At 39.9% G+C, this 14,783-nt stretch overlaps 1 protein-coding gene across 1 annotated transcript; it reads right to left on the bottom strand.

Annotated features, from left to right (window-relative positions):
- Positions 1 to 1,262: 1,262 nt before the first annotated feature.
- Positions 1,263 to 14,295, bottom strand: TLR7 (toll like receptor 7). Its single transcript, XM_084290173.1, has 3 exons — positions 14,203 to 14,295; positions 6,066 to 9,243; positions 1,263 to 1,323 (listed from the first exon to the last, which is right to left on the bottom strand). Exons 1-2 carry the CDS (start codon positions 14,275 to 14,277, stop codon positions 6,103 to 6,105), a joined length of 3,216 nt encoding a protein of 1,071 aa, XP_084146299.1. The 5' UTR covers positions 14,278 to 14,295; the 3' UTR covers positions 1,263 to 1,323; positions 6,066 to 6,102.
- Positions 14,296 to 14,783: the final 488 nt, after the last annotated feature.

Below are 14,783 nucleotides of genomic sequence, written 5' to 3'. Positions count from 1 at the left end.
ACACAACTCTTTGAGTGTAACCATCCAGCCAATTCTTTAATCACCAAGTGGTCCAACTGTCAAATCCATTTCTCTCCAATTTAGAGACAAGGATATTACGGCGGACAATGGCAAGTGCTTTGCACAAATCCATGTAGTTGATGTCAGTTGCTCTTCCCCTAACAGCACCATAAGCCCCTCGTAAGAGGTCACCAGATTTGTCAGACATGATCTGCCCTGAATGAAGCCATGTTGGCTGTCACCAATTTCCTCCTTATTTTCCATGTGCCTTAGCACTGTTTCCAGGAGGGTCTGCTCCATGGTCTTGCCAGGCACAAATGTGAGACTGACTGGCCTGTAGTTCCCCAAGTCTTCCTTTTTCCCTTTTTAAAAATGGGAGTTATATTTCCCCTCTTCCAGTCAGTGAGAACTTCACTGGACAGCCACAAATTCTCAAATACAATGGACAGTGGCTTAGAAACTACATCTGCCGGTTCCCTCAGGACCCATGCATGCATCTCATCAGGTCCCATGGGAGGGGACCTTCAGGACCTTAGAAGGTCTCAAATCTGATCTCTTACAGTGGGTGGTTCATCATTCTCCCTGCCCCTGCTTTTGCCTTCTGAGGCTTGGGCTATGTGTGTGGAGCTCTTGTTGATGAAGGAGGCAAAGATGTCATTGAGTACCTCAGCCTTTTGTATATCCCAGGTGACCAGGTCTCCCATTTCCTTTCAGAGAGGGCCCACAATTTCCTTAATCTTCCTCTTATCACCAATGTTCCTATAGAACCCTTTCTTGTTGCCCTTGATGTCCCTGGCCAAACTTAATTCTAAAATGGCTTTGGCTTTCCTAAACTGATCCCTGGCTGCTATCACAAAGTAAAATCACTAGTCGTGACTTCCTTTTTCATGAGATTACACTTCCAGGAATTAACTATAAGGTACACATCATTTCTTTTTCTTCTTCTTCTTGGAAAGAAGAAAATCCAAAAAATCCAAAAATTTTCCACACTGGAAATTGTGGAGGGGCTTTTAGATTTGTTTTTCCAAAGGAGCAAGGGTCAATTAAATTCTTTTTAGAAAGTTGCTGCTTTTTCTTCACAAATGTGAGTTCAGACTAAGTAAACAAGCAACATTTAGTGTCTGAGTTTCTCTTATATACCACCACACCTAAAAGTAAGATGTCATAGTCCAAGGCAATAAGATAATTAGTTTATGAGATTTTATTATGAATAAAATGTAGAATTCAGCTGCAGTGTTCAAGAGCATAATCCTGTATGAATATGATTCTTCCACATAGATGAATGAATCTCAATATTCTCAGTAAGTTATAGGTTAGAATCATCTGTAAACAAGAAAACAAGAATATAAGGTAAAAACTCACTTGTTTTATGTTTCAGGAATTTTTCCTTTTAACACTGAGAGCAATTTCCCATTGAGGGATGTCAGTTAAAAAGCAGGTTTCGATTGAGTTCTTCAGCAGAAGAAACACGCGAGAGGAAAAAAGTTGTATAAAAAAGGAAGGTATAATTGACAGACTGTCTTTAATTAAAAAGTCAATATAATTACGAAAATGCAAGAGTGGTCATGTGTGTTTTTAAGTAACAACCTACTTCCAGAACCTCTCATTCTTGTGGAGTTGTATATATATATATATATATATATATATATAAATAAAAAGTTGATAAAGTATGTAAAGTCAGGAATGCAGATACTTCTATGAGGAGTATAGCATAGATAAACCCAAAAGCTAAGGCAATGAAACTAGAACATGGTTTGTAAGAAGAAAGAAAATATTCAGAAAAAAATAATAATAATAAAACATTGAAACTGGTAGAAACTGAAACCTGAATCCTTCAGTTTTGCAAGCTTGCCAGATTTTCCATAATTGTATAAACCTATTGTCAGTAATCATAATGACATGGCTACAAAAAGCCTGAAATTTTATTTCCTCAAATGTTTCTGAATTTGCACTGGCAAAGATGTTTTTTTAGTGTGTGATTCTTTTTTTTTTTTTTTTAAACAAAACAAAACAAAACAACAACAACAAAACAAACAAAAAAAAAAAACAAACAAAAAACACAGTTATCTAGATCTGCTTTTGCTCAGAACTTTGCCATTAGCAGTATGTCTCAGTAAGAACAAAGGAAGGAAGACAAAGGCCAGATAGATAAGGCCACTGATTTAGATCTGTTGCTATTCTGATACCACTTCTTCAGCTGCATACCTGGAGCAAATAAACTCTTTCCCCCCCCAAACAAAACAAAACAAAACAAACAACAACACTAAACCAGTTTTAAATATCTTAATAGGGTTTCCAACTGCCTCAACATTGTTTCCATAATGTGCACAACCACAGTAAGAATTTGTCCCCATGTCCACGTTTTATTTTCAACTTCTATATTTTTCTAAGTAAATAATCCCATGTATAAATAATGTGAATGTACTCATTAATCAAGGAATGCATCCAGATTCCGTTTAAAGATTACATGTCTAGATTACCTTTTTCAGTTTCACTATCAGCAAATGGACACTATAGAAATGGTTTGACTTCTCTGTGCTTTAGTTCTCCCATTTATACTTGTGGAGATAATGGTCGATTTCTGTGTATGTCTTTTGCATTTAGACACAAAATTTATCTTCCCAAATTAAGAGGCTAACTTCCATACACACTTGATGAAGCTGAGGTCCTACAGAGGCAACTGGGAAGAATAAGGACCTAAATGAATATCTTGTTAAGAGTAAATGGAAGAATGTCACTGATGACTGAATATTTCTGATGAACAGTTTATCAGAGAGATTCTTTCTTCAGGCAGTTACTCTCAGAGTGAGATTTAGAAAATGAGGAGGCAGAGGGTATTCAGAAGCCAAAGGTTTGCTGGTCTGAAGTGCTTGTGACCCAAATACAATTACTACAGAACAAGAGCTCTTGATCTTCACAGGATCTTTTAGAGATGCTGTTATCATGTTCCTACATGGGATGTCATTTTTCCTACAAAGTGCTCCAAGTTTATATATGAACAAGGACCTAAGCAAGCAAATGCTATGTTGAAATTAGACCCATTTTGACCTTCAGAGGTCCCTTCCAATGTAAATTATTCTCACAGTGAGTCAGCTTTAAGTTTCTCATATGCCAGTTCTTAAAAATAAGGAGATCAAAGAGATAAAAGAGGATTTGATATACTGGTTCTGTTTTGGGACCCTCACTACAAGTAGGACATCAAGGTGCTGGAGCATGTCCAGAGAAGAACAATAAAGCTGGTAAAGGACCTGTAAAACAGATTTTAAAAGGAGCAGCTGAGGAGACTGATGTCCATCCTAGAGAAAGGGAGGCTCAGGGGATACCTTATCACACTGTACAATTACGTTAAAGGAGGTTGTAGAGCAATGAGGATTGGTACTTACACCAAATACCAAGTGACAAGGCATGGGAAAATGGCCTCAAGTGGCATCATGGGAGATTTAGTTTGGATACAAATAATGTACATATACCCATTGCTACTCATCCCGTACCTATCCTTTCATCACTTCTCAATGGAAGAGGAGAAAAGACTTCTCCTCATAACCTCAGATAAGCCAAGTGATCTTGTGCCCTAACCACACAGGCTGAGAAAGGGGAAGCTGCTTCAGGTAGAGGAAGTGGTGTGGGGAGAGGGAGGGACATGTCATGGGAGTAACTGAGGAGCAGAGGTTTCTATTTCAGCACTACCTTGTGAGGAGAGTTGCATTACAGCTCATGGTAATATACTTACAGACACAGATTGTTTAGGCTTACAAACACAACCATTAAAAGGTACTCTTTAAAACAAAGATATAGAACACCCACTTTGCTGTTGAGGTCCTGCTCTTTCTCCTGTTTCAGTTGTTCATCAATAAAACCACTGCAACAAACTGAGACAAAAAATAATACCCTTTTTATCTCTAATATTATGTGAAGGTTCGTTTTCTTGTTTGTGTTTGTGCTCCTGTCTTCCTAGATGCCTAGAACTAAAACAAAAATGTCTTGTTTGAAGAAAGGACTAGGCTGAAATGTGGGTGTGGAAATGCAGAAGGCAGCTGAGATAAGAAAATTCAAATCAATAAAGAGCATCTGCTCCCCATGGGCCAGACCAGTAACCGGAAGAGAAAAGGCTGTAAGAGAGAGGAGAGAAGCTGCCCAGACTCTGCTGCAGACAGAAGTGCAAGGTGAGAGCACACTGCTTCTCCCAAAACTATCTGAGCAACACATGAATGTTTATGATGCCTTTTTAAAGACTTCAGCTGAAAAACTTTCACATGTTTTATGAGGATGCTCTATAAGCCAAAGTGAGGAATAGGCCCAAGCCTTTATTTTTCTAAACAGCATTTGTTCTCTTCTTCAGGTTATCTCTGAAGTCAGGCCCATTCCTAGATTAGGTTTTAAGCAGCCACGGTGGAAGAGGTCTGCCTGGGGAACAAGAATGAAAGGAGGGATTGAAAATGCTCTGGAGCAATCATGGTATGCCTAAAGAAATTGTCCAATGGTTTTCCTCCTTGTATGACTTGGTCTTATATGTTCTGTAGTTTGATGGTGTTTTGCTCTGGAGAAGGTCTGGGCAGGCAGAGGTAAGTGATTCTGACAGTTTTGTGTGTCCCCAGATCCCACGTCTGTCTGGACCTGCTGACACTGTCCCAGTTGATACACAAGGGACTGTGACACAGGACCTGGGTGGAAATGGTGAAGCTGAGCTCCTAAAGCAAACCACACATCAGTGGACAGAAGCCTGAAGATCTCAGGAAGAAGCCAGCTCAGACAGCAGCCAAGGAAGCAGATGAAAAGGAAACTGAACAGATTGCTTGGAAATTATCAGTAAATCCTTCTTTATTTCTATCATGCCATAATTTAGCTAGTGTTTTTCTCTATTCTTCCCAATTCTTCCCACTTCTTTTTTCCTACTTTCCTTTCTTTATCTCATCCTCTTTGTTTTCCAGTTTTCTCCATCTGCCATTTTCAAAGGTTTTCCTCAGCCTACCTGCTGTCCTGCTCTTCCTCCTCACTCCCATGCAGCAGCTCCATGCAAAGGGACTCCCTTTCCAAACTCTTTCCAACCCGTTGCCTGTGAGCCCTTCTGAACTTGTTTCTCTCATGCCTTCTTATTTTAGCCCATGCAAGTTGTCCAAAGCTTCTTCAGATTTATGACCTTTTGGACAATCTGACAGCAGTAGAGCTCCCATCCCACATCCAAGCCCTAGACAGCATTCCCACCAGTATATCATTTCCCCAGTGATTAGGGCTGCTGCCCAGTCAGACAGAACTGGTAGACTCAGCTGTTGGAAGCCTGAGTTGAAAAGACAATTGTTCTTACATTTTCCTGACTCCTAAAGTGTGAAATTTGCTTAAGGTACTTTCTGAGATGAATGTGTCAGTAAATGCTGTCCCTGTTTTTCATAAACACATACAAACACACTAACAATAATTTTCTAACAAAATCATATTTACTCCACCAGTGATCCAAATAACAGCAACTTTGGGCATGGCCTAGCTCCTCCTGGCAGCCTTTGTGCTAAAGTAAGGTGAACAAGTGTCTCACACACACTTGACCCAACCACAGGAGATGCTGGAGGCCTCCAGTGAACTGAAAGCTGGAAGTGGCCATTCTGTTCTAAACCAGGGACTTCCAGTGGGGAGTGCATGTTCTCTCACTGTGCAGTAACAAATGCCAAGCAAGGTGTATGTCAGCTAAAAATTTGCTGGCAACAATTTATATTGAATCCTGTCACAGCAAACTTACACGTTCTCCACATCAAGTTGGCCTGTTCTCCCACGTGCCTGGTGACAGGACGAGGGGGAATGGGCTAAAGTTGCGCCAGGGGAGTTTTAGGTTAGATGTTAGGAAGAACTTCTTTACCGAAAGGGTTGTTAGACATTGGAACAGGCTGCCCAGGGAAGTGGTGGAGTCACCATCCCTGGAAGTCTTTAAAAGACGTTTAGATGTAGAGCTTAGGGATATGGTTTAGTGGGGACTGTTAGCGTTAGGTCAGAGGTTGGACTCGATGATCTTGAGGTCTCTTCCAACCTAGAAATTCTGTGATTCTGTGATTCTGTGAAGTTCAGTATCTTTTCCTCACCGTGTATAGTAACAATATTCCACAGTAAATGGTAGAGCTAAACAGTTTCCTGGAGAAGGTTGTTGTAAGCCAGGGTATTGCATGTAGCTATGGCATTTTTCAGAGTCTGCCAGAAGTAGGGCTGAGATCGAGGGTTAGTCGGCCATTCCAGGACAGAACTTCTGCACAGCCTTTTCCTCAGCCTGACATACCGGGACTTCTGCAATACCTTCTCAAGAAATATCAAGATAATCACATCAATCTTTTCATCTAGAAGGCGCTGGTGGGCCATGTAAAATGTTGTCTTGAAGCTGCCACTTTTAATATACTTGTTGGTTAGCACAAATATGGTCTTTTTGCTCAGTTGAATGCTCTGGGAAAGGTTGTCAAAGACTGGCTGTCCTGGAAGCCAGTCCCTTTCTTCTAGGCATAAATTGAACTTTCTGGTTTTTTGATCTTCCAGCTTTTCAACCAATTCTGTCATCACCCATTCATTCACAGCTGGATCTGTATTGTCAAATGCAATAAAGGCATCATAGCAAGTATCTTGTAAAGGTAAACGTCTATAGCCCTTCAACTTTGCAGTGCAGTAATGATAACTATACCACACATCCCAGAAATATAGGTGGCTCATAACAGCAAACACCATAAAACCTAGGACAGCTGAAGCTGATAATGCATACATGATCAAATAGGAGGTGTCCAACTCGCAAGTATACAGATCCAGGAAAACCAGACTCTTTCCTTTATGTGCCCCTGGGCCAGCACATGTCACATCTGTGGCCAGAAGAGGAATAGTCACTTGAGTCTGGTTGATCCACCAAACAAACCACACTGCATCACAATTGCACTTGAAAGGATTGCCATGCAAAAGCAGCATCTTCAGGTTATTAATGACATTTTCGGGGAAGCTAGATTTCTTAATTATTTGGATCTTGTTTGAACTGAGATCCAAGTATTGCAGTCCAATTGCACCTCTGAGAAAATATTTGGTTAGCCGTTGAATGTGATTGTTTCGGAGAATCAGTTCTTGGAGTGTGGAAGTGCAATTGGACAGTTCTCGGGGAACAGTAGTCAGAAGGTTGTTGCTGAGGTCCAAAGTTGTTAGTTTCTTCAGCAGGTAGAGTTTTCCCCACTTGAAAGCCTTCAACCGGTTATTGGTTAAGTTGAGTATCTTGAGTTCTGGAGGCATAGCTTCAAAAACATCAGAAGGCAAAAAACTGAGTGAGTTAAAGGAAATATCCAGTTTTTCCAAATTGGTCAGATTCTTGAAGAATGACAGGTATCTAGCATTCCCATCCATCCATAAAACATCTAAACGATTTCCTCTGAATTCTAAAATTTTAAGAGATTGGCTTTCCATACCTGTGCTAATAGAGGTAGAAATCTCATTCTCATTCATCATCAACTTTTTCAGATAGGCCAAGTTTTTCATGAAATTAAGGACATGAGTAACACCTTCTGCCAGAAAATAATGTTTGTTGTTGCTTAGGTCTAGAATTTCTAAAAGTTTCAGCTCTTCGAAAGCAGTCGAGTATAGCAAGTCAATCCTGTTGTTAGAAAAATCCAGATATTTCAATCCAGACAGGTAGTGGAATTCACTTCCATTTAAAGTTTGACTTATTGCATTACCTGACAAGTTGAGGCATCTCAGGAAATCAAGATCCTGGAAGTCTGAGGGGCTAATAAAAAAGATATTGTTTCTGCTTAAATCCAGAGTTTTTCCATAATCCAGACAATCTCTATTAACTGAAGGTCGGTAGGAATTAGCTTCTTTGTCTTTGGACTTGCAACTTCGGCCATACTCATCATACCTGAAATAATGCATCTCTTGTAAAACTTGTCTGTTGCGTTGCTCTACTGAAATCCTGGGATTAGAGCAAATTCCATAGGAGTTGCTTTCACTTGAAGAAGGAGAAATTTTATTCACTGACAGATCTATGACTTTAAGAGCTTGGAAGTGCTTGAACACTGTTAGGTCAGCAACTTTAATAAAATTAGTCCCAAGATCCAACACTGTTAGATTTCTAAGATTGAGCAATGGAAATAGATTTTGTTTTTTCAGTTCTTTAAAGACATAACCCCTGATCCTCAGGATTTCCAGATTTGAGAGGGTAGAAAATGTCTTGGACAGGTTCAAGGACGGAGAATACATTTGAAGTTCAAAATTAAAGGACAAATCCAGCTCTACAAGTCTGGGGACAAACTTCAAAAACTGAGCATCTCCAATCTCCTTCATGAGGAAATTTTGGGAGAGGTCAAGCTCTTCGAGATTCCTTGTGTTTTTAAACCAGCTGCTGGGTATACTCCGAAGAGAGTTACTGTGAAGTCTCAGAATTCTCAATTTTTTCAAGGAATAAAAAGCCTTTGAATGTATCTTAAGTGCATTATTGGGGCAGGGAACACAAGGATATGGGGCATTATAGCAACGTGGGCAGTTACCACTGAGATCAAGAATTTCTAGGTTGTGAAGGGCACTTAAATCGTATTCCTGAACCTCTTGAATTATGTTATTGTAAATATACAATTCCTTTAAAGTAGAGGACAAGTTGGGTGGAATATGAGTTATGTTGTTAGACTTCAGGGACAGCACTGTCAAATTTTTCAGATCCAGAAAGGCCGTTTGTTCAATTTCAAAAGAAACATTGCATGGGTTACGGTAGTAACAGTTCTGTCCCAGATACAATATTTCTATGTTTCTTAGTTCTGATAAATTAGCTTTTTTGATAGAAGAGATACTGTTTGCTTCTAGACTTAGCAGACTTAAAGTACTAGGAAGACCCCGGGGTATTTCCGACAACTGATTTGCATCCAAGTACAATGACTTCAGCCTTGTCAGAGTAGCAAAACTGCCATTCTCAATTGTTGGTGTCCTGGTGCACACATGATCTTTGGGCCCCAGTCTGACAGGCACACAGTTGCATCTAAAGTCAATCTCCACAAGCCTTTCAAGATAAGCAAAAGATGTTGGATAAATATGGGGGATATGATTAATAGTCAGGGTCAGGTTTGTAGCATTTGCGGGGATTCCTCTGGGGACTTCTGTGAGGCGACGATCACTGCAGTCCACTCTCACTGAACCTTCAGAGGCTTCTACATCACAGGGTAAACTTTTAGGAAACCAAGCTCCTGACAACAACAGTGGAAATAAGAAAAGCAAGACAAATGGCAGTGCATTTGATGTCTCTGCATGAGGTACCTAAAAATAAGGAAATAGGGAGGTATTAATTGAGTGTAATGGGAACATGTGACATAGGACATCCGATCAACCATGTACTGGGTTAAATATTTATTTCACCTGGGATCCTGTCTTACAGCGGCCAGAAGTGGGTGCGCAGGAAGGATTCTAAGTATAGGGGATGGCTTATATTGGTATTTCCTCAAATGCTTTCTTTCCTCTCTTATCCCTAAACATAGTAGTGATACGATAAATATCACTTTCTAAGTAATGGATCTTAAAAAGTTAAAAATTCTGCTAAAGATTACAAGATGGTTGATTAAAATCTGGGAATTTTCTTTAAGGGGAAACAGTGTTAGACATCCAGCAAATTGAAATTGTATAATATACATAAATAAGTAAAGTTAGGATTTAGAAGCAGACAAAAGCATAAAAGAAAATCTATAGCCAATTAAGAACTAGTATACATTTTCAAAAATGTACTAACAGCTGCATGTATAATTCAAATTTCACATAAGCATTCTTCCTCTATTATGTGTCAGAATAAATGCATGGTTGACCAAAAACAGTCAATGACTATGCCTCAACTGTGGCCAACTGTGTCCTGGGCTGCATCAAAAGAGGTGTGGCTAGCAGGTCAAAGGAGGGACCCTCTACTCTGCCCTCATGAGGTCCCACCTGGAATGCTGCATCCAGGTCTGGGGTCCCCAGCACAAGAAGGATGTGGACCTGTTAGAACTAGTCCAGAGGAGGGCCGCAAAGGTGATCAGAGGGCTAGAGCACCTCTCCTATGAAGAAAGGCTGTGACAGCTGGGTATGTTCAGCCTGAAGAAGAGAAAGCTCCAGGGAGACCTCATTGTGACCTGTCAATACTTAAAGGGGTCTTATAAAAAGGATGGAGAAGGACTCTTTACTCAGATAGGTAATGACAGGAAAAGGGGACTTTACGGTAATCATAAATTCAGGTTAGAGATTAGGAGGAAATTATTCACTCGGAGGGTGGTGAGGCACTGGAACAGGTTGCCCAGAGAAGCTGTGGATGACCAACCTGGCCCCTGTTTCAGGGGCAATGGAGTTATCTGATCTTTAAGGTCCCTTCCGAGCTGAGCCATTCTATGTTTCTATGATTCAATATACTTTAATATCAGCTTGCATTTTCACTGTCCAATAAAAACAGAGGGCCAAGAGGGCACTGCAGTGGTAGGTCTGAAAGTGAAAATCAAACACAGATTTTAAATGGAACATTTATCTTAAAAGAATTACAATAATTCAATATTCAGAGCCAAAATCCCATAAACATTTGTAGAGCCTTGAAAAAAACATACTCTCTCACGTCTTTGTGGTCTTGACTACTTTACAGAGTAGTGTGTATGGTGGGAAGAGCAATGGGATTTTAATACTTCATAACATACAAGTTACTTCTTCAGCAGCCCTGAGTGACAAAGATGCCCTGGCCCTGACACCAGTGACAGCCAGCCAGCCAGCCAGGCATGCTGCCAGCCTTGGCTTGCCTAGCACAGGCAGAGGGGCCATGACCATTTTGCTGCATTGCATAGCTTCATAACTGCCTCTGTCTGGTGCAGGCCAAGAGGTTTCAAGATGACCAAACTGACCATAAATCAAAATAATTTATTTCTACCCGAAGAACTGACTTTTGAAGGACTGCAGATAGGTACATGGTACTCAATGCTCTTTAAAAAAAAACAAACAGAATTATTTACTCATAGAATAATACTGACTAAATGTAGATAACCAGATAAGCAGCTGAAAATCATGTGATTAGGTAAAGTGTTCAAGATACTTGGAAATGTTTTGGCTTTTTATCTGGCTAGCACGAACATATTAAGACTTTCTCATGATATAGATAGTATGTGAAAACACTGCTGAGCATTTCCTTAGACATGCATTGTAGATGACACAGATTAATTGGGAATTCATGTTTTATGATGTGTTTACTTACACCACTATATCCCTTCAGTATGCAAGTATAACTTCATGTTTCTGCATTACCTCAGATAACAATACTAAATCTCCTGGTTCATCTCTGTGTCTGGAGGAGCACTCTAGTGATTAGCAGGTCAGCTAGTGGAAGAGAAGCTAGATCAAGTCTCTCAGAGCACTGCAATTCTAGATTCAACAACTGAGTGGAGTCACTTTGGGGATTCAGTCAGTCAGCTTCAGAATATAAAGCTTCAGTATATAAGGAAAATTGTTAAAAAACAGTGCAGATCTTCCACTATGTTGGCATATGAAAATCATATCAATTTCCTGGTAGTGTATTACACCACAGCCCTTCCTCTACCACTACTTCCCTTCCCATTCCCACAAAGAGACACAGAGCTTTCTTCCCATCAGAAGGTCCAAAGAAAGGGAAGATTTGGTTAAATGTGCAAAGCCAGCAGTATCTTGGGCTACACCAAAAGAAGTGTGGCCAGCAGATCAAGGGAGCTGATTCTCCCCCTCTGCTCTGCTCCTGTGAGACCCCTTCTGGAGTCCTGCATAAAGCTCTAGGGCCCCCAGCACAAGAAGAACATGGAATTATTAGAATGAGTGCAGAAGAGGGCCACAAAGATGATCAATTGGGGTTAAGCACCTCTCCTACAAAGACAGTCTGAGAGAGCTGAGGTTGTTCAGTCTGGAGAAGAGAAGGCTCCAGGGAGACCTTATAGTGGCCTTCCAGTACCTAAAGGGGGCCCACAGGAAAGCTGAGGAGAAACTCTATGTCAGGGAGCGTGGTGATAGCACAAGGGGTAAACTGAAAGAAGGTAGATTTAAATTAGATATAAGGAAGAAATTCTCTATGAGTGCGGTGAGGCACTGGAAGAAGTTGCGCAGAGAAGCTGTGGAAGCTCCATCTCTGGAGGTGTTTAAGGCAAAGCTGGATGGGGCTTTGGGTAACCTGATCTGGTGGGCGGTATCCCTGCCCATGGCAGGGGGGTTGGAACTAGATGGTCTTTAAGATCCCTTCCAAACCAAACCATTCTGTGATTCTGTGAACTATGAAATATCCAGGTTGATAGCCATGACTATAATTTATAAATTACTTAGGAAAAGCTGATCTGGACTAACCAGACTATTGCCATGAATTCCAAAGCAATGAGTCATTTCTTTATTTTCAACTTCTGTGAATCATTTTTTAATAAAAATTACTTTCATTTGCTTTATAGTAATTCACTTTGGAAACTCACACAAAGTGAAGACATGGATATTATCATTCACCATTGCTTCAGTACAGTCTTGGATGAAAAAGATGAATAAGAATAATCAGAGTAAGTGGGGAGCTAATTTGGAGAAGATAAAATACATTAATTTCCCTACACTGTCCTGCTTTTTATTTTTATTTTTTTTAAGTATTCTCTTTTTATCCATTAATATGGGCAGGAAAGTGGGAGGTAGAAGAAAGGGTACTACCACTGACATTCATTACATGGAAACAGAAGGTCTGTCTTTGAATGAAAAGAGAAATTGCAGAAGAAAAATATGGATACATTATTGTAAGTATTCTGCCTTCCTTCTTTTCCAAGGACCATACCATATTATTTGTGTAAATGACTCTTTACTAGACTAGAAAAAATCCTAAGTGAGAATGTGTTTTATTTTATTGGTACTGTTCATTCATGTCCATGCCATGACATGTTCTAGTCACCTGGCTTGGGAAAAAGAATGGACTTGCCAGTCACTGGAACCTGTGTCTAATGGTTACCTTAAAATAAGGAAGGAAAACCTCTGCTGCTAACTGGGGGCAAACCACAGGTTTGTTGCTCTTGAGGAAAACTTAATCAGAATCAAGCTTTAAAGATTGCTAACCCAACTTAAAAGTCTCTATCCAAGCAATAAATTAGGACTTGGGCAACATGAGATTGCTGTCTAGATCATCACAAACTTTCTATGTGTTTCTATTCAGACACTGCACTCGGGAATCAAATTTTGCATGCTTACTTGGGTTCCTCAATGCAGTGCCATCAGCCTGGGCTGCACTGACATCCAGGGATAGGAGAGGAGGGCCTCAGGTGCTGCTCAGCTCTCCGAACATGGAGAGAGCTCTGCCTGACTGCACGCCTACCAGAGACAAGGAACTGCACTGCTAGGTGCCTGGAAGCAGGTGCAATGAATCTGGGCCCTTAGAGTCTTCATGAATATGCTTGAAAGTTCCTCCAGGTGTCAAAAAAAATGCCAACTGAGACTTGCAAAACACTCAGATTTTCAACTCCTACTTGTTGCTCTATTTTGGGGAACCCTGGCATCTTTGCACAGCAAGCCTAGCTCTCAGTTTCTTTGTGTTTCATTTCTGCATATACTTTGGGTTCCCATACCCTTTCAATGTATTAGCTATTTTAACTGCAAACTGTTACATTCTGGTGTTGTGTCTAACTGCTCATATGCAAAACACTTTGTTATAGAACCAGAACAAATAAAGAAAAAAAATGCTGAAATTAGAAGAAATAGGCAATGACTTGTAGAAAGTCCTTGTAATGAGAAACTAGTTTAAAAGTACAGCTAGGGTATGTATGTGAGCTGTCCTTTTCTCTCTGAAGGAGAGAGAAATTTTGTGTTTATAAAAAGTTCAAAACTACTTATATTCTGATATTAACTGAGCACATGTGCTCAGTAATCTGTAATTGAATTCAATCTGAACTGTAGTATTCTTCAAATATTCAGAAACAACATGGCTGGGTGTCTCTTAATGAAGTGTTTCTGTAATTGCTGCATTATGAATTTTAAAACGTGAAAGACTGAAAGGCTAGAGAGCAAAGAACACCACAGAAGTTAAAACTGTTAGAAAATACATTATTATAATACTCCTGCAAACATATCAGAGCAAATAAATGCCAGATTTCCTTTCCTGTCATTATAAATTGCAGCTTATAGCCACAACAGCATATATAGACTTTAGAAAGCAAAATATACTCTTGAAAACCTTTCTCAACAGTTCCAATTACAGAGTTATAACAACAACTTTAAAACAAAAGTTTCACATACCATTTTTGTGTGCTTCCACAGCTGAAAGATTTGTCGTTGGAGAAAACTGTAAACCAGGACAGAAGAAAATAGCATGAAAGAGGTCCCCACTGGTTCAGGTCAGGTAGAGAGGAGAGTGTAGCATGACATAACTCACTCAAGACAACAGCAGTAATACAACTTTATCTGTTTTCTCTTCAGCTGAACAGCAACTTGAGAAATAATTAAACATGAAACAACTGCTGCAGCCCACTTCCTCAAATATCTGTCTTTAAAATTAAAACAGTAGTAACTCAGTTACTCCTCCACCCCCATTAAAAGAACTGAGTACTATTTTTTGCCTTTTAAACAAATTCTCACATTACTCATAAATCCACGTGCTGCTGTGACAAAAGATTTCTTTTTTTTTTTCTTTTTTTTTTCTTTTTTCTTTTTTTTCTTTTGGTCTCTTATGCCACAGTTTGCTCTTTTCCCTGCCACTTTGGAACATGCTTCTTATTTGAAACTGTGTGTTTCACCTATCTACAGATCTACAGGCTCATAGCTTAAGAAACTATAAGAAGACCTACTCTAAGTTGAACAGTCAAGCCATGGAGAATCCT

This window comes from Netta rufina, assembly GCF_964035555.1.
Source record: "Netta rufina genome assembly, chromosome: 1".
Taxonomy (NCBI): Eukaryota; Metazoa; Chordata; class Aves; order Anseriformes; family Anatidae; genus Netta; species Netta rufina.
The sequence above is the reverse complement of the archived record's forward strand: the minus strand, read 5'-3'. Positions and strand labels throughout refer to the sequence as shown.